General features: G+C 40.4%; 1 protein-coding gene across 1 annotated transcript; it reads right to left on the bottom strand.

The window, feature by feature from the left end:
• Positions 1-474: 474 nt before the first annotated feature.
• cc2d1a (coiled-coil and C2 domain containing 1A) lies at positions 475-16871 on the bottom strand. Its single transcript, XM_069665650.1, has 28 exons — positions 16725-16871; positions 16407-16482; positions 16151-16289; positions 15902-16005; positions 15332-15577; positions 14852-15167; positions 13906-14015; positions 13745-13817; positions 13153-13257; positions 12907-13034; positions 11502-11574; positions 11281-11414; positions 10790-10877; positions 10634-10710; positions 10357-10452; positions 9586-9708; positions 9304-9362; positions 8105-8221; positions 7029-7102; positions 6885-6943; positions 6641-6792; positions 6467-6557; positions 6226-6381; positions 5653-5784; positions 5405-5531; positions 5222-5298; positions 3884-3931; positions 475-3787 (listed from the first exon to the last, which is right to left on the bottom strand). Exons 2-28 carry the CDS (start codon positions 16461-16463, stop codon positions 3755-3757), a joined length of 2994 nt encoding a protein of 997 aa, XP_069521751.1. The 5' UTR covers positions 16464-16482; positions 16725-16871; the 3' UTR covers positions 475-3754.
• Positions 16872-20372: the final 3501 nt, after the last annotated feature.

The following is a 20372-nucleotide window of genomic DNA, read 5'->3' as shown; positions in this document are numbered from 1 at the left end:
AAATGTTTTCCTTCAAATATATATATATATTTTTAAACAATTACACAGAAAAACATTGTGGAATATTGAGTGGAAATCCTCCCGTATGAAACAAATAAAGATTGCAAATTTGACAGTGACACAGTGAATATACACAGGGAATAATATCATAAAAAAAGTTAATATTTTGTTTTATAATTTTAATACGAATGAATAAACATATTCCTACCAGAAATGAATCTTAAGTGCAGATCATTACATCTGTGTCTCTTAAATCGTCATATTGCTCACTGCAACACTAATAGATTTACACACTTTGGGGGATTTGATCATGTCATACTGTGGAAAAAGTTTTGCCAACTCCAATCACGAATATAGAATATATGAGACTCCAATGTAGTCTCTGTATTTTGTATGTTTTTTCAGTTGTTAAAAAGGACCAAAGGTGAGATAGCAACAAGAAATCAAAAGTCAAAACACAAACTCGCCGCTGTTTCACCATTTTATTCATGTTAACACCGACCTCATACATAGATAATAAAGCCTTCACAATCAGGCTTTCATACATTCCCACTTTGAGCTGCACAAATCATCATGACTGACACTTAAAAATAGACACAGAGCATATAACGCTGTATATTTACTGTATATAAATATTCATTTATATTGATTGCCCTTACATGACATTCATTAACCGATAAAAACAATAGTTTCTTCCCAAGCCCAGATTAAAACATTTCCTGCAGCTGAAAATATAATCCATCCACCTAACGTTCTTCTTGTCGTCTTGTCTTCGTGTGGACCAATTAAAGATGAAGAAAAGAGTCAAACATTTAAAAATGAAACAATAAGAAGGAGTGAATGTGGGATGTTCTGTAGACAGGAGTGAGTTACCAGCAGGACAAACTTTAACAATATGTCCCTCTCGCCGGTCCTGACCATCCAAACTACCACACTGAATGCTGATGAGCTCATTGTCATGACAACAGGACAGCCTCAGAGGCCGCGAGGTTACCCGAGCAGTGGGGTGATGTGGCAGGAGTGTTTATGCTTGGGGTTATATGGGGTTAAAGGTTTTGGAGTGAAAGGAAGGGGTGCTGAGCAGTTTGCACTTTTTTCCCCAAGGGTTGCACCGAGTCTTTTGCAGTTTTTAGCCCATTTAACACAAACCGTATATAGTTTGCATCAACGATAGTTCTTCTGCAAAGTGAGATATTCCTGTGTTTGAGAAATGTAATGTTGTTTTGGTGCTTTTGAAAAAATGTGATGATTCATTTATTTGATATCTAATTGTGCAAGTTGTTCTTCAAGCCTACAATAGCACACACTCCCTATATCCAGATTTAAATCAAGACAATTTGTTGTTTGTCTTCTGTGATTTGAAGAAATTGATTTGCTAATTCTATCAGGTATTATTCACTGGTTCTCTGGTATTTAATAGACAGTGTTCGATGCAGTCCTAATTGTTTGAAGTTTCCAGCAGCCGCTGAGGTCCATTAATTTACTTACAATGAGAAAACCTACTTAAGTTATATAATCCATTGAGTCTGCATTCATTTTCATCAGTTACATTATCTTTATTGCTAATGCCGATCTGTTCAAATGTGTTTAAACTGCACTACTGTGCAATACAAATGTAATAAACATTAATAAAGCCTTGTTTACTGTGATGTCTTACAGACTTCATCAGACAAATGTCTCGCTTAAACGTAGGACCTTTTAAGAGTTTGCTTAAAGATGTTTCAGTATATGGAAGTTATTGGCTGCCCATCCAATCTGATGTAACACTCTAGACAGAGCAAATTACTGTAAATACATTGAAAATTTGTCCGAAAAAATGCTAAGTGTTCATAGCGGGGGGCGCTAAAAGTTGTACGCATCGTGGTACAGTTCTTTAAATGCCACCTTATATCAAACTAAGGGTCATTAATCCACTATGAGCAGGGGAAAATTAGTCCCTTAACTGCCCCGTTATTCTTAAATACCATCAGCTGATGAAAAGCACCATAAGAGTCAAAATACACTGAAAAAATTGGGGGTGTGGGGGAAGGGGTGTTACATAAATATCCAAACAGTCTAGGGATGGCAACATCAGGTCAACTTCACCCAGGATTATTTGTTAATGGGGTGATGCAGTTGGTGGATTAGGGCAAACACATGATCCCTGCTGTGCTGTGTCACGTGACCTCGATACTGTTAGTGGAGTTAACAGACATCATCTAAAGTGAAGAGTCAACTACAGTCACACAGGAAGGCTTATTTAAAGTAGTCTGCTACATCCGGGCTGCATGCAATAAACGTGGATCAACAGAATGAGGAGAGCATGTCGTCAAACACACGGATGAAACATCTGTCCAGAGTACTAAACATAGTAGAGACTACAATGTGACTCATGTGTCACATTACTGGTTTTGTTTATCTGCCGCTGCTGAAAAGTGATGGATTTCAAGACATCTGCATTTGTCACATATAAAGTTTGACTCATCTGAATGTTTTCCCCTTCATAGTCAGAGAGAGTGTAAAGAAGAGAGGAAGGAGAAGGCTGAGTATGACAGGGATGTCTGAGGGAGAATAGAAACAGAGATGAGCAATTACCCAGCCTTGCTGACACATATTTGGTGTCTTCTTGTGGGCAGAATATTCAGTGTGCTTCCACTGGAGAGCTCTGTGGGACACAATCTGGTTTTGCAAACTGCATATGCCAAAATCTGTGGAAAATAGCAGCCCACTGACGCAGCAGCTGTTAATTATTTTCAAATCAACAGCACAGTGGACTTAACATTGTTTAAGAGTTTAAAGAAAATCCAAGCGGAGCAGCCTATTACTCATGACTCTGATTAATCTATGAAGAAATGCAAAGGAATTTGTGTGAAGAAAGTGGAGATGAAGAAGACAACAAAGAAGAAACAGCTGATGAAGTAGAAGAAGAAGAAGAAGCAATCCTTTCGCAGAGCTAAGCCTCTACCGCATTCATTGCACGCTGCTAACACCCCCTCTCCCCAGCCCCAAAGGCGACTCTACGTCTGATCTAGTCGTCTCCTTGGTGACACAAACACTAATCCCTCATTATGGGATGTAGGCTGCGGCGCCCCGAAGCCCCGTTTTTTTTTTTATTCCCATATCACACAACTCCAAACGGAGCAGATTACTGTAATCTGGGAACACTGGAGCAGACAGATTAGATTAAGCTCATTACACACATAAAATATGGGAAAAGGGGTTAAAAACACCTCAGTCAGTCCATTGGTTAAACACACTTCTGAGCACACACATGCACACACACAGTTTTTGGTCATCTCTGGACACCAAAGGCCTCTCTGAGCTGGTGCCAAATGTAAAACTTTAAGCCGTTTAACGCACCTCTTCACCAAAGCATCTCAAAGGAAAGATGGGAATAACAACAGTTAACAGAGTGCAGGTAAGGTCTGTAAAGCCGTACTTCAGAAGCAGCTTAATGTAGTGCTAGTCTTGTTTAAGTGCAAATAAGCCTTCCTCTCATTTTAATGCTTGTTTTAGGCTCTGTCCCCTTGTAGTTACAGATTTATTTAATTACTGTGGCAGGCGGCTAACCACAAGTGACACGTTAGTTATAGAGTAAGATCGATTGGATGAGTTATCGGTTTGGGTCATGCAGTTGTCATGGACATGAGCAGCATAGAGTCATGCTAAAGGTACTTTAAAGTACCCGCTGTAGTGTTTGTATATGAGTGTGTTTAATAGAGAGAGAGATGATATAACAGTACTCCAGCCAAGTCCCCACTCCCTTACTGTCCTCTCATCCAGTGCGTTTCCTTTTCAGAGATTCCAGCTGGAGCAGACAGAAAAAGGAGAACACACACTGATTATATGAGCTGCCATGATGATAAAAACAGTTTGTGTACTGACAGTGCATGGCAATCCTTACCTCACTCTCTACCATTTTCAATCTGCCCAGTCCATCCTTGGCAGCGTCCTATAAAGAGAAAATGAAAACTTTTAACATGCCCTGTGTGGGCTGGGAAGTTACCAAGAATTGAAGTTACTTCATTACTTGGCCACAGTAGGCAACATTATTTCATAAGAATTTGGTTAAAATAATACATTTTCATCATTGCATTTCCCTAACAACATTAAACTGAAATGATGTTGATTGCTTATCTGTGGCTGTGAGAGCCCGTCCCTTTGTATTTAGTTTGTTAAAAAATTGGTCCGGTCTGAATCAAACAACCAATCAGGGTTAGCTTTCCATGAAACTAGCCAATCACAGCGACTCTGTACAAAGTAACGTTATCTGGCTTCCACGTGACTTGTGTCAGCAGTGCGCTCGCAGAGGTTGTGTCAGTCAGGAGCTACGGCAGTGTGTGGTAAATCTCCTGTACCTCCTATGCCGACAATGACATATACTGCCAAAGAAGCAAAAGAAGGGAGGCCTTAAAGGAGAAAAAAGCTACAACGAGAGCGCAAAATAAAAAGAGAATTCAGATGAGTGGAAGTGGGACGGGCTGAAGAGCGAAGCGATGCAGAGGTTGCCCTGTTCCTTCTTGACAGGTAAAAGGTAGCTCTTACGGTAACAGCTAACGGTAGCACTAAGCTCCAACTCCTAGAGGTAAAAAGGTGGTCCACACTAAAAATCATACTATACTCATACTACTACTAATATATACTATACTACTACTACTACTACTGATCAACTATAATGATAACTTTAGTCGTGTTTTGCCAGCAATAAAGTGCATGCGTGTTTGGTGGAGCAGAGTGACACAGAGAGGCAGAATTTTCCATTGGACTATTCATGTGGCTGACTGCCACTTTAAGGTGTCTGACTACTTTTATCTTTTACTCCCTACAATTTAACACCAATATGTATTTTCACTTCTTGCATTTTGAAGAAACCTTGTTACTTTATCTTTAATGCATTTGACGGAGATTATTGAATTTTGTATTATAGTGAACACAGCGACCGGCAGTGACAACGTGGCTTGATTTGGATTAAATTAGAACCGCCAACAATGCCTACGATATTGGAGAATTTTCAGGGCATGAAGACATTACCCATCCAACCGATTTGCACATTAGAGCAAAGATAATGTAATTATCTTCTGGACATTTTCCTCCAATAACAATGTACTAGTTTTAAAAAAAAAACAGCCATTAAAACGTCCTTCAGAGGTTTTCTCTTACTTATACACCGTGAGCCTCTACTTTTGCAAGTGAGCAGCAACCACCACGGTGAAGTAACATTCATCCCCTGATCTTCACTCACCCTGTTGCCTTGGCTGGAGAATTTCTTCACTGAGTCCGCAAGTCCTTGGACTAAACGCCGCAGCACATTTTCATACTCTACACATGTGATGAAGGAAATGTGGGTTACAAGCTTCAGGAATAGAATACATATATTCATATGTGCTAGTAATGTACACACTGGTGTGTATTCTGTGTGTGTTACCTGACAGCAGAGCAGGAGAGGCACGCTCCAGCTGTGCTTTCTGCCACTGCAGTCTGTGAGTGACCTCTTTGTACTGATGGATGAGGTCAGATGGGGGATCACGTCGCGCCTTTTTGTACTCTGCCAACTGAGAGACAGGTGTAATGACTGACAAGACCTGCATGCCTTCATTCCATTACAAGCATTATAGAGGTGGATGTGGCTGACGGGATCGGTCCACACAAACAAACATAAACAGACATAAATACCTTCCTCTCTAGCCGCTCCCTGTCGTAGTTGAGGAGGCTGAAGCTGTGGAGTTTGTACTGCGGAGGAGAGTTGTTGGGATGACTGCTCCTGCTGCTCGCTTCATGTCTGGGTTTAGACCGAGGAGACGGAGCCTGATTCAAACAGACACACACACTGAGACTTTGCTGAACTGACATCATCTGTACATTTTTTGTGCCAATGGTGTTAGCTTTTGTTCCTTGAATTTTAGGAACAATTTTGAGGGTAACAGCTTTATATTTAGATGGCAGAAGATCAGATTAGGGTAATTCTCAAAACAATGTCATAGCTTCAAGTATCTGAAAGTTTAGTGGCTATTTGTGTTTCCATCAGACAAGTTTTCCACGTCAGCAAAGTGTTGAAGAGCTATATTTCGCAACATTTCTTCTTATTCAAATTTCTGATGTTTCCATGTTTTTTAAGAGCAAATAGAAAAGAATGGTGGATGAAATCGCACTCACAGTGAGATGTGATAGATGTTATAACACTGCGTACTTTCAAACAATCTCTTCTTCAAGACATGCATGTTGTGGGGAAGAGAAACTTCCACTCACCCGTTCCTTTTGTCTCTCCGGAGGAGAGAGGGAAGTCACAGGCTCGAGGACCAGCCACTTCTCTGTCACCGGCTGGAGATCAACTCCTGTTAAAGGCTCTCTCATTTTCACCCTCACCTCCAACTTGCCACCTGTAGCTTTACGTCCATCCATCACCTACGAAACACATACACCCTGTTAGACAGATATGGTGTGTACATGTTCATATGCATCTGTGCTTTTGTATGTAATAAACACTCACCTCTATGATCTCTCTAACATTACAGTGGTTTTCCAGAGCCTCTAGCTTCAGATGAGCAGTTCCCACTACTTTGTCCCCCTTAAAGAGGCCTCTAAATACAGAGAGAGAAACATAACAGTCGTGACATTTACAGGGTAAATCATGAAGACAGACAGGGAAGTTTGTGGTTTTTACCCCTTGTGCAGGATTTCAAACTTGATGCCTTTGGACTGGACGACTCGTTTAAAGCCTCGATGTGCACGGTTGATGTTAAGTTTGAACTGCTCTTTAAACTCTGGACTGCTGCTGTTCTTTACTGTGCTGGTTTTGTCCCTCTGAGCCTCCTCCTACACACACATAAATTGATGCATTAAAAAAGTCTAGCTATAAACAGAGTGAAACATGCATAATCTACTCACTGAGTGTAAAAGATTCTTACCGCACTGGGGAAAGGAAACTCAAACTTCACACTGGCATCCAGATCGCTTGCCGAGACACCTAAAGGCAGAGATGTAGGTCGAAGTGAGCATACATTCACAACATTACTGTCGGGTTATCAGAGACCCAGACCTGCCTTTAGTACCTGAGGGAGCGGGTAGGTTTATGCCTCTGATGATGTAGAGTATCAGCTCATTAGGTGTCAGGTTGGGGTAGATCCTACATGACAAAAGCAGGAGTCAAGATCATTCAGCAACAACATCATGAGTGAGAGACAACAAGCAGTCAGCATCGCTGAGAGCCAAACAATCCTGACTGCTCAATGAGTCACTGCCAGAGTCACCTAGCTGTAAGCTCGGTTTGATACTAGAGTGAGTCACAGTGAGTCACTCTGGCTTAACTGCTCACTCTGTTTTTAAAATAAGCAAGTGATTAATTCATTTAAAATCTTTAAAATCAGATAAACACTCAGTTCAGTTTGGACGTCTTTGGTTAAACAACTTATGAGGACCCATACTGCCTGCTGCTGCAGCTTCATTTCAGACTGTGTTTCAGGGACAGACAGTTTAAACATTGTTTGTCCTCTAACTGTCACAAATCATGAAAAAAAAAAAATCCCCTTACTGGGAATCAAAGTTATATAACCAGAGTGGATCATTAATTACATCATGTAAAAGTAAACAAGATTCCCTCCAAACCATGTCAATGATTGTGACAGATTTAAAAAAACACAGTATAATGTACAACAAGAGCCACAGGTTTAACAGAAGAAAAATTCTTCACTGTTTATGATCAGTTTACTTATGAAGTATCAGGTCATGTAGCAACCACCAAAACAGAGAGAGAAAGAAGAATTTGGCCACTTGAATAATAAATAGACTCAGGGACGGTGATAGCAGCTCAGTGAGGGTACCCTTAGGCATGCTAACATGCTCACAATGACAATACTAACTAATGTTAATGGTTAGGGAATATAAAGTTTACCATGTTCAACATCTTTGACAATTTCACCTTTTGCTCCAATAATGCAACAAGTCAAAAAGGACTTAATGAATGCTCACAATCCCTTCTCAAAACTCTGATGTCAATCATTTCATTAGTTGTTTTCCAAAGTAAACTGTCCGACCGAGCTGCTAGCATGGCTAAGAAGAGTTCTCTGTCTGTCATTGTATGAGAATACATTATCACATAATATCCATTATTCATAGGTTTGTTGCTGACTTGACAGTGTTGAAGGTCCTCTCCTCTGTGCGGCACTTGGGGACTGGCTGGCCCTTGGTGTGGCCATTCTTCAGTATCTCTATGTACTTCATGCTTTCCCCACAGAGCTTCTCAAACCTGCAGAGACACAGAGATGGTCCTTATTCACAAATGCTCACATCTCATATTAAAAGTCTTACATGGCGGCCTGCTGTCATAATGTCACTAGTTTGATCGCCACACAGCTCTATTTGCATAAAAAAACACGTTTTTCTGAATCTTTCAAATTCTTGTTTACATAAGAAATGTAGAAACATTATCTGTGAATTCTGTTTTTAGGAATGACAATGTTTTTCAAAGCATATCTGAAAAAAGAAGCGATGCAGAATATCCAGGAATGTACAAAAAGGTGTAGAGTATGATATGTGACAGTTAAAATATGTAGGCCTAGAATGAATACAACACAACATGCAAATATATGTCAGGAAAGTTACACTGTATGTGTTTACACTACACGTCACATTAACCCTTTCACACACACATTTATACACTGATGGCAGAGGCTGCTACTTAAAGTGCCCAACTGTCAATCAGTCATCACATTCACACACCGATGGCTATGCCACATGGAGCAATTTGGGGTTCAGTGTTTGTCTTGCCCAAGGATACTTTGACATGTGACTGTAGCAGTCAGGGATCAAACCTTCTGATTGAAAGAGGACTCTACCACTGAGCCCCCCCCCCCAATTACAACTGTTCGTAAGTGGTTAGCAGAATTAATCAATAAGTACATTAATCACAGATGAACAAAAATACTCATGTAAATAAATCATGATAAATCATGTAGGTCAAGTAAAATCAAACATTTACTTCTCAAATTTGATACTGGAATTTGTATTCAAGTAAAGCATAAATGATATTTGTCATTTGATGTGTTGTATGGTTTTTGACATTTTTTTTGTCACTGTCTGTGATGAAAAAAAACAAAAAATAAAATATGTAAAAATGTATATTATACAATAAAAGGCGGATTATATGAAATGATTCATGTAATATATGTATTATTAGCCTGATTCTTATATATTAATTTACCAATTATCAATTTTAACCAACACTGACATTAAGAATTGAGTTACACTTACATTACATCTAACTTGGTGGCAGATAACTTGTGTAATAAAATTTACATATACAAACAAACTCAGAGGAACATCTCTTACTTCAGAGCCTCAGCCACGCTGCCCATCTGTGTAAACTGTTGAGAGTAGTTCAGACATTTCTGTAGATGGAGATACAGAACAAAAATAACGTGTGGGTAGGAAGCAAAAAGATACAAAACAACTGTGGTTTGAAATTTGTCCAACAGCTGCACAACCTGAAAAGTAAAGAAGGCTCTAATGATAACTACTATATAATATTAACAACAGCTGATCACTAATATACAGAGAGATTTGTTTTTTTGTGAATGTAGATAAAAGGAGAAGGGAGAGGTGTGTCCTGACCTCGTGCTGCTTTCGCATAAGATCCATGAGGCCGTGGTACTGCTCACTGGAGCGAGGGGAGAGAGGGGAGGAGCGGGAGCGAGCCAGGGAGTAGTCCTCCTCACTGACTGGAGCACTGGGAATCTTTCAAAAAAAGACAAATACAAATGTGGTTTAAAACTAAATAATCAAACCCTTTTTGACCCTTCAAGTATTCCCTCATGATTTGCCACACAACTGAGAACCCCTGAATGCAGCTTGCATCAAATTGCTCATTAGCTGTTCCTTTGCAAAACCTCTTTCCATCTGCTAGGAGTGATGAATATCTGTTTCTCAGCTGGTGTGATATTCTGCAGACAGACAGGAAGACAAACTAACAGAGGCACAAGCATAATATTCTCAGTAATTACAATGCAGGACTGTGTCAGAGGGAAATACATGATTCATACGAAGCAAAGATGCTGAATAAAAAGGCAAAATGAAAAAAAGTCACGAGGGAAAAGTGGAAACTATATGAAATATGAGGAGTGGACTGACGCCGAGAATATGCAGATAGACTCATACACTCACACACACACACAGAGGTCTGAACACAAACACACAGAAGGTGAGACGACGATGAGCACAAAGGTGTTTTGATTTCAAACTGTGTTTCCTTCCTACTGTCGTCTATTTCTGTCACACTTTGTGTTAACACACCTCACACATTGTGTTTCTCCTGTGACATGTTCAACACACTAACTCGTTCTGTATCGTCTTGTAGGTCAATGTACGTGATAATATATTTATAACCTTGGTGATATCAACAGGTAGGCCAGACTTGGCAGCGGTGATCATGGGGTCCAGGCCCTTGGCATGTCTGAGGTGGTGTGCGGCTCCATTCATGTCCTGCACACAAACAAACAAACATCAGCAGATGGTGCGTCAATAAAATCACAGCAACACAGCAGATGTTCAAGACTCCATAACACAACAGGCAGCTTTAATAAAGGCATCTACAAAAATATAAAGATGGCAGGCAATGTATCAATAGAAAAAAAAAAAAGGGGAAAAAGAGTGCCCAGCTCACCTTCATCTGTTTGGAGCGCAGCGCTGCACGTAAAAAAGCTTGTCGCCTTAGCAACAGGAAATCCACTTGCTGCTGAGCTACAAGGAAAATTAAGAGACAAAGAAGTGACACAGTTCCTCCTGTAACACTTTGTTGCCTGCCAGACTCTGAACACACCTTTAGGTCCCAGCTTTACGGCTGCAGAGCCTCCAGGGGCCTGAGGAGCCGGTGACTTTGCTTTCTGTGCTGGTGGTCGCACTGCCGGCTGTGAAGAAACAAAATATGATGCTGGGATCATCAGAGAAGTGCAATATAAATGCAAACAGATTTCAAGGTACAGTATGGTGCTTTTGAACTGTAACAGCTTCTGACATCGTCAACTTGATTAAACATGTTTAACTATTTCAGCAGCTTAGTCTTCAGTAAACTAAGCAAGCAACAATTAATATATAAAATAACTAAACTCTTTTTCATGATGTGCTTATCTGCATGAAGTTGCTCTTTATGTTGAACAGTGCAGCAGAGACTAATGATTAAAAAACATACCACAGAAGCTGGCATGACAACCAGTAAAACATTATTAGCTTTGGTTAAAAGGCAAACAATCCCATTCTTTGGCTGCACAAAAACAATTTACTATCTGGTAGTGCCTCTACTTTTCTTTTTACCTTAGCAGCCTCTCTTTGTCCTTCCTCTTCATCGTCCTCTGCGTCCGCATCCTGATTGGCTATTTTCATAGCTGTTTCCAAGACGCCCATGAAGTTCTGCTGGCCCCCCTCTGAGCCCTGAAGTGGTGGACAGCCTTAAGAAACCAAACACATGTGACTTATTGTGAGTAAATGGTGCAACCTAGAGGCAAAAAGTCTGAAACACACTTGCAGAAAGTCACCTGGTGGCACAGGTAGATCAGACAGGCTGACAGGCCGTCCAGCTTTGTGAGCTCGGATGGCATCCTGGTATTGCTGTAAAGTCAAAATGAGAGAACTGATTATTCAGCTACAAGTTATTAAAGGAAAATTCCACCATCTGATACTTTTACGATATTATGTTCTAGTATTATTACTTAACTAAATGTTACTATTCATGTTGTAATTTTTTGAATATCTGCCATTTTCCAAAAAGAAGGGGGTCAAAAAAAACATGCTGTCATTCTTGCATAAAAAGGTAAAACACAACGACAGAACAGTTACAGCTCTACCCACATATACGGCTACATGGGGCGGCTGTGGCTTAGTCGTAGAGTCTCTCAATTAGAATGTTGGTGGTTCGATCCCTGACCACTACAGTCTACATGTCAAAGTGTCCCGGTGGCCATACCATCAGTGTGTGAATGTGACACGTAGTGTAAAAGTGCTTTGAGTGGTCACAAGACTAGAAAAGTGCAGTCCGTATACCATTTTCCATATATTAGCTGATATGGGCCTATGACAGATATATCAATATATGTTTCCATATATAAAGTCATATGCAGCAATATGAAAACTTCAACTAAAAATAGAACATATAACGCAGTAAGCAGTGTCTGCACCACATGAAGAAGGGCAATACAGCTCAGCAGATGTTGGTGTAACATTTAAAAAAGGTGTATTTTCTTAAAATTAAACTTTATTAGCTCCCATATTATCAATCATCAAATTGTGTTTGTATAGCGCCAAATCATAACCAAAGGTATCTCAAGACACTTTACAGACAGAGCAGGTCAAGAGCATACTCTTTGTTATGTTATTTAGAGAGAGGCCCAACATGAATCCACCATGAGCAGCACTTAGCAACATTTGGCAGCAGTGGCAAAGAAACCTCGAGCAGAACCAGACTCATGTTGAACAGCCATCTGCCTAGACTGGATATTAGTAATCTGTAAAATATGTATTATTTCTCAATCTCTCTTTGTCATTTCTTTTATGCTTTTGTCTCCATGTTCAAGTACTATCCGTGTAACTCAACCTCAGCTGCATGTACTTAATTTAGAGGTTTCCTATTACGATTTAACCATCCTAAGAGAACAAGACAGACGTAATTGCAGGCTATCCTGGTTGGTAAATGAGCAAAAGTGGTAGTTACAGTCAAGACAACAGAGGATATTTTAAGTCAAAATAAAGTGAGTCACACACAAGTTATTCAGGGAAAATTAGAAAAAAAACACCAAAAAGCCGCAAGCAACCAGGAATACAAGGCGCATCACAAAAACATGTATTTTGGAGAACATCTAATGTCTTCTTTGAATTAGTTCCAGCTATAACTATGAATTATACATCAGTTTTCAGAAAGGCATTGTTAGCGTGCATGGTGTGTACCTTGACAATGCGCTGGTGCATGCGTGCCTTACGATCATCTCCTTTGCTCTTGGCTCCCTCTGCTGCTGACTTGTAAATGTCCATCCTCTGCTGCAGGGCTTCAGCCACACTGCTGGGAGCAGGCAGGTCTTTGCAGAGTACACACAGACTCACTTTATTTTTTAAATTCAACATGCTAAGTTTTTATCATCTGCCCTAAACGGCACTTTTTTCCAAAGGAAAGGATCCGAGCTAATGAGGTCTTACCAGCTGTGGCCACCTGGGCGGTTGCAGGAGCAGCAGGAGCAGCAGGGGCAACAGGTTTAGAGGACTGAGGAGGAGGAGGTGCCGAGTGCTCTGCTACGACGTCTCCTGCAGACACCAATGAAGGTGCAGAGATGGTTTATCATTAGTTTACAGATCAGCAGAAGAAATAAGAAACACAATAAAACACAGTCTGTCAACTGTTAAAAAAGGCCTTCATTTAATGACCTATCTTACAGTTAAGGCCAGAATTGCTTGTCTGTTTTTTGTGGCCCTAAAAAAATGTAGCCAGAGAATGAGCTATAACTGACCATGATTCATACTTATAAATAGCACTTTCAGAACATTATTATACTAACAAAAATAGATGTCAGAATACAACTGGAAACACACTAATTGGATGACATGGTGCCAGAGTAGCTTCATAACATGTAATATGGGTACTTCTAAATAATGTGAAATCTATTTTTTCAATCATCTTCCCAAATGTATTGTAACAACAACTTGATGCGACTCTTTGGAGCTCAATTCTCCATGAAGGAATCAAAGAAAAAACCTTTCTGTAAAAAGTGTTTCTTCATGTGTTAACACTGACCAGGAGGAGGAGGTAGTGAGCTCAGGTCTACCGGTTCACCTCTGTCCACCGCCTCCACCAGTACATCGAGCTTCTGCATGAAATGAAGTAAACTATATTAAGATTGAGTTTTTCTTTGAACACCTGTACAAACAAAAAGGCTCATTCATGTGAAGTGTTACCTTGGCAATGAGGTAATGCTGCTTGGCCAGTTCAATGTCTCCACCCTGTTTGGCATGTATGGCAGCCATCTTATACTCCCTCTGTCTGCTCAGTACACCCTGTTTCAGCTCTGAAACACAAATACTAGTTTGTTTAAAAGCACAGGAGGATCTCTGTGACACTTAGTGTTGATATTTTTGAGGGACTGTGTGTGAGAGCAGTAACAAATGAGCAGTGCATTTTATGTTATGGTCAGTTGTCCAAAACAAAACAAAAAAGTATTAATATTGATATCTCATTAGCAGTAAATGAAAACTAAGAGAGTGCTGCAGTTTTTTTTAATGCAAGATGAAATCATGGCTAAAATCAACCCAATCATGTTCCCATCATCACACATAAAAGCAGTAAGCTGTTGTGTTTTAATGTTGTGAAATCTTGTGAAATGAAAACATGTACTGTCTGGTAATTGTGCTTTTATTCTCTGTTTCCTGCCCAGGGACGACAGATGCAAATTAGCTTACAGCTAAATCTGGTACAGCTAAGAACATGTGCACATGTCAAATAAACAAATAAATTAAAAAGTAAGCAACTTAAGCTGCAACAGTAGTAAACGTATACTACATTTATGGCAAGAAGACACAGGGTGAACCTCGAACATATTGGATGGAAGGAACAACTGACTATTTTCCAGTAGAGATAAGTTTGGCATTAAGATATTAAAAGGGAAAGAGTCCTTGCAGCAATCTAATAATCCATTACTCAACAAGTCCTTTCAGCAGTTTTGTCTGAATGAAATCAATAAGATGACCAAAAGTCTTTGAATACATTTGAATAGCGGTGCCAAACTGATGACATTTATACCTTTTTCAGTCAAATGATGAGTGTCATAAATGTAATATGTTTATTATAAAGGACCAGAATGAAAAATTCACAGAGAACTTTGGATGTCATCATGGGTGTGTTTACCTGAGTGCTGTGTGTCTGGCTGGCTGGGGGTAAGGGGGGAGATAGCAGGTGTTTCCGGGGTGACGGCTGCAGCAGGTTTTTGTGGCGGGGTCAGATGAAACGGTTTCATATTAGGAGGTGCTGGTGAAGCCTCCCTGAGAGGTTTCTGATTTGTGGGAGGAGAGGGCACCAGCGTGGGCTCTGGCACTTCTCGTTCCTTGATCGATTCAGACTCGGCTGTGGTGTTGGGTTTTCCACCAAGAGCAACAGGAGGCGGGATCTCCTCCTCATTGATTGGTTTTCCTTTCTTGACAGACGTCAACAATGACTGCAGTGTCTAGGGTTAAATAAGAAAGCAGTCATGAACATATGTTGTCAATATTTCAGAGAATGAAATTTGCAATTCTTAACAATATTAATTCTTAGGGTCATATATATGTATGGCTATCAACTTGTACTGAGGTTGTATTTAATGTTTCCCCTTTTCCTTCTTAATTTTACCTTTAACCCACGGTCATATCTTCGAACTTTGCTGGTCTCCCCGGCAGCCTTGGCATTGGATATGGCTGTCTTATACATTTCAACGCGCTCCAATAGGTGGGACTCCACCCCAGTTGCACCACTGGGAGCAGCAGGTGGAGAAGAGTGGGATGTTTTGCTCACTTTGGGAGCACTGGGAGTGATGGCAGGAGGGGGAGGTGCAGGAGCTTGTTCCTCATCGTCCTCTAAAACCTCATTCAGCTCGGCCTATGTACAGAGACACAGACATGTACACAGTTCAGGGGAAAATATAGATTATTGAAGCAATTCAAGTGTTTATGGATTTACTTACCATTTTCTTGATTAATAAAATAGTAATCCAGTCTGTGCAATGTTAGAAAATAGTGAAAATATGGCCATCACAATTTCTTTTGATGTTTTCATATTACTTGTTTTGTTGAGCCAAGAGCCAAGACCTAAAGAGTATCCATGTTTAACATCATATATTACAGAAAAAAGCAGTAAATCAAATACTAAATCAATGCATTGCTTAATTTCTAAAAGGGAAAAAATACAATGTGAGTGTGTTACCAGCAGATCATCATCATCCAAATCGTCATCATCCATTTCCTCATCATCCAGATCTTTCATACAGAGGGCTGCCATTTGCTCTATTTCAGCCATGGGAACAGGAGCTGAATATTGAAATAATGGATCACAAACAGCACTGAATCATATATGGGAGAACAACATTGAAGCCAGATCATACAGAGAAAGAGACAGAAAGACAAAAAACCTTTAACACTCTTTGAATTAGAACAAGGAAAGACTCTTTCTAACCTCTGCCATCACCTTTCTTCCCTTGTGATCTCCCTCCTCCACCTCCTCCCACAAGATTCATCAGCTCTGCCTCCAGGTCTTCATCGTTTCCATCATCATTCATCCCTCCATCCGGGGACAGGTCAAGGAGCAGCCCCATCTGAGACACAGCAAGACAGACAGAAGATGAGACAGGGAGAGAGCTGCTGAATCATACCTGTTGTTGACATAAAAACACCAGTTGTGATTCACACATGTCAGAGATGGTGGTTGTTACCTGTTTGGCTCGGGCTGCCCCTTGACCCCGGGGAGGGGGGTTCCGACTTCGGCTCATGGACTGTAACTATCGTTACCTGGAAGTTAAGGAGGGATGCAGTGAACTAATTAAGAATAAGATTGGACACGTGTAAATAAGTGACAGCATGTACTGTTAATGCAACTGTATGGACTCAGTACCGACTTAAATAGCAGCAACTTCGACTATTATGTAAGATAATCTTAAACAGAACCAACTTGTATCGATCTATTTACGGCTAACAGCTAGCAAAGAATCAAATTATTACATGGCTTATAAATGTGCAGACGAGCTATTTACCTTGTCAGTTTGACCGAGCGTAATGTTAGCCTGACAGCTGGTCGGGTCCGAAACTGCTCAGAAACAATAGTAGAAAGAACCTGTACAAACAGGCAGGTTTTTTTAACGATTAGTTTGAGCTATGAAAACATTAAACGGCAAGCTTTGGAATTTACTTCCTACATTGCGTATCCCAGGGCGACGCACACAACGCTTTACGGCTAGACGAAACACGCCCATTGCTGACGTAAAACACCGACGTAACATCTTAAGTCCACGCCAAGGTTCAGGTGGGTGGTTGGAAGAGCGTGGAAGTCGACAATTTGTCGTTGTGTACAAATTAAAAGGGGGCTAGCTTGATCAGCACAAATTTGTTAATTAAAGCTCAGCCAGTTTACTCAATACAAAAGCCATATCTTCAACTATTTTCAGTTAGTCAGTAACATTTTGTTGATGTTAGCTAGCTTCTTACTAACTTACCTTACCTATTTTCAAGGGGAAAATGTCATAAACTGTTGTTAGTTGGCAATAAGCTAACCACGAAGATATCACCATAACAAATTTTCACATTTGCCTCTATATTGTCATGTATTTCATTAAGATAACTTCTGTTCGGTGAGAGGAGATGGCCAAAGGAAAAGCAAAGCTCAACAACAGTGGTAAAGGACGAGCTATACTGTATAGAGAATAATGACACTTTAGCAACAACACTTTAGCGAACTAAAAGACAAGCTGTACTTCACATACAACTGCTTTATTTCATCATCAATATGCTCATTTTAAGTTTTAAACAGCTTCAGGGATTCCCTATCATCAGACTGTGATTAAATGAGTTGGTTCTTGTGTGTTCAGACAGCTTGGCTTCAGCCCAGCCTCGGTCACTCAGGTCAAGGAAGAGGGAATGTCCAAGTGAGGAAATTTCTGAGACTGATGGTGTCCAGGATACTGAAGGAAAAAATACAGCAGTGGAAGCTACACTGCTGCAGGTCCAACTGTCCGCTGTGGTTTCAATTCAACAGGATCAGGCAGCAGAGCAGGCCTATCCCACCAAACAAGATCCTGTTACAGAACAAAAACATGCAGACGCAACAAATGTGACAGTTAAAGCTTCTGAAGAGCAAGAAGAGACTACAGATGCCTGTCCCAACAATGATTCTCAGCTGGAAGTTTTTGGTGCCGACAAGAGTGGAGGGGACAAGGAGGAAATAACTGCAGACGAATGTAACAAATCGTCATCTCAAACAGGCAATGATCAACCTCACGTCTTTATGCAAACCTCTGAAGAGGAAGATGGATCCTGTACATCTGCTTTAGAAGAGCAGCCAAATGAGAAGTCTCACTGTGATGTGGAGAGAAACCAAGAGACCGGCAGAGAAGAATCCAGTAATGCACACATGGCTGATGTGAAGGTAATCACAAAGGAGGCAGCAGCGAGGCTGCCGGCTAAGAAGAAGCGAAGGATGGGTATGTGTGGTCTGACAGAGAAAGAGCGAAGTCACATTCTGCAGACACAAAAGTGTGATAACAGGAAGAACGAAACAGAGAGAGAAGAGCCGCACATTAATGATAACGCAGTGGCTCAGGGAGAGATGATCTCTTCACCCTCCTTACCATCCTCATTCTCCATTCCAGTGGGCACTGTCTCAGAGCAGAACCAGGCAGAGATAGAGCTTCAGTCCGGCCACTGTGAAGGCAATGACAGGTCAGAATAATGCACTGAGGAATCCAAACACATGTTTGATATCATACATTTCTAGTTTGTACTTTTCCTGTATGCATTGACGATTAATGAAAGAGTTTGATTTAAAATCCACAACATCTCTACTCAATTATGGATGTATTTGAACTGTTGTCATACGTCCTGTTTAATTTTTGCCTCAAGTCAATTTTAAGCAAAATCACTAAAAAAAACACACTTGATAACAGTAGAAGGAGTACTGTTATAAGTAACGTGTTACTTCCCTTGTTAACACACAGGGCAGAACCTGAGGTCCACATGGTTGTCACTACCTCAGATGGGACCAATGCTGTGTGTGATCCAGGCTGCTGCGAGAAGAAGAGATGGGAGGCTGAAGGATGTACCATGCCTGACCCAGAGGAAACAACTGACCCAATGTTGGGACTCCTTGCTGAGAAGAAAGAGGAGGAGGACAAACAAATGAAGGATGGGGAGGATGGGTCAGCAGTGGACCAAAGTCCGACCCTCACTACTTGCTCTAATCCAACTCAGAATGAGGAGACTGAGGGCCTGGGTGCTACCGAGGCTTCCTTTCTGCAGGTGAACAGTGTGATCATGACAAGAGATGAGAAGAAGGAAGAGTTGATTGGTGATGACAGGGGCGGTGATGGAGCTGAAGCAGGGGCTTCATCCACAGAGAGCCAGTCAGTGGGGTTCAACTGTGGCTCTGTGGAGCTCTGTGAGGCTACAGTGACCTCCAGTGGCTCAGAGAGGAAAGACAGTGTGAGTGGTGGTGCAAACATAAAAAGTAGTGACCCTTATTATGTTTTTTTTTTTGTTGAGACTCATTGAAACAACTAAGTAGTTTTTTAAGTCATTTATGAAGAGAAAATACCAAATATTTGCTAGTGGTCAGTTTCTTTGCTGAAACATAACCAAATTGATATATACTATACTATAGAATATAAGGTTATTGTACTGTTTTGTGACTTTAAAAGGTGTTTGATTTATTTTTGTTGTCCCCAGTCTGATCCAGAAGATAAACCTGATGTTGGTCCTTTTACTGTGAACGCTGTACACTCCAAGACTCGGGACGACTCTGACCCGTGTGGATCTGGGTGCTTGGATTATGTCTCAGACTCGCAGCTGAACACCATTTATCTGACGTAAGGATATAAGACATGGGTGGGCCTTTGTATGATAATAAAGATCATTTGAATACATATTATTTATACAGCCAATTTCAAAACTCTAAAAATTAGCTTGATAAAAGCTAAGTTCAAACAGAATTCAGTAAAGAGGGAAAAAAAGATAAAAGGACTGTTTAAAAGCCCCTGTGAGGAGTTTTTCTCTGGTTATGAAACAGACTGAAATTAATTCTGATTACTCTATACGAGCTACAAAAGCAAACCAGACCATCAGCGACTAGATTGATTATTTCAGTATAGGTATTTTTAATGCCTAAAACTGCTGGAGGGGGGGTAGGTATCAGACAATGCTACATTTGATTACATTTTCCAGGGCAAAAATTAAAAGTGAGTGATATATATGACTATATATATATGATATATGTTTTTGAAAGCGGGATGAGAAAAAAAAAACACTTCAGCATGTACAGGAGAAAATCAGCAAAGAGACAAGTGGTATGGCTTTGTCCACAGGGGGCAACACAAACCCAAAGTTCCTCTCAGGAGCTTTAACTATAAACATTGTTGATATTGAAATAATAAAACAATAGGATTTTTACAGCATTGAGTTAATTACATCATGGTGAATAAAGGTTCTCTTCACATAAAACCCCCAGTTTCAGCTCAGTGTTTAGCCCATTTGAGACTTGGGGAAACTCAGTGGTATTCTTTACCACCTACACAAAAACTTAGTGATTTATTGAACTTACTGATTATAAATATAACTTATCCACACATTTTAGTACTCTACTGTATCAAGAAAGTTACATTAAAGATATATTACAAACTTAAAAAAACACTTTT

Source organism: Semicossyphus pulcher, unplaced genomic scaffold, assembly GCF_022749685.1.
Source record: "Semicossyphus pulcher isolate SPU_LCO1_2020_fin unplaced genomic scaffold, fSemPul1.0.p SCAF_17, whole genome shotgun sequence".
Classification (NCBI taxonomy): Eukaryota; Metazoa; Chordata; class Actinopteri; order Labriformes; family Labridae; genus Semicossyphus; species Semicossyphus pulcher.
Note: the sequence above shows the minus strand (reverse complement) of the source record. Positions and strands in the feature narration are given on the sequence as shown.

Excerpts from the sequence above, each read along its gene's own strand:
- cc2d1a (XM_069665650.1), bottom strand. The coding sequence starts at position 16,463 with ATGAGCCGAAGTCGGAACCCCCCTCCCCGGGGTCAAGGGGCAGCCCGA. Across the intron at positions 15,578-15,901 it reads TGGATGATGATGATCTGCTG|GCCGAGCTGAATGAGGTTTT; the intron begins GTAACACACTCA and ends CTCTGTACATAG. Across the intron at positions 9,363-9,585 it reads TTATGCGAAAGCAGCACGAG|AAATGTCTGAACTACTCTCA; the intron begins GTCAGGACACAC and ends CTCCATCTACAG.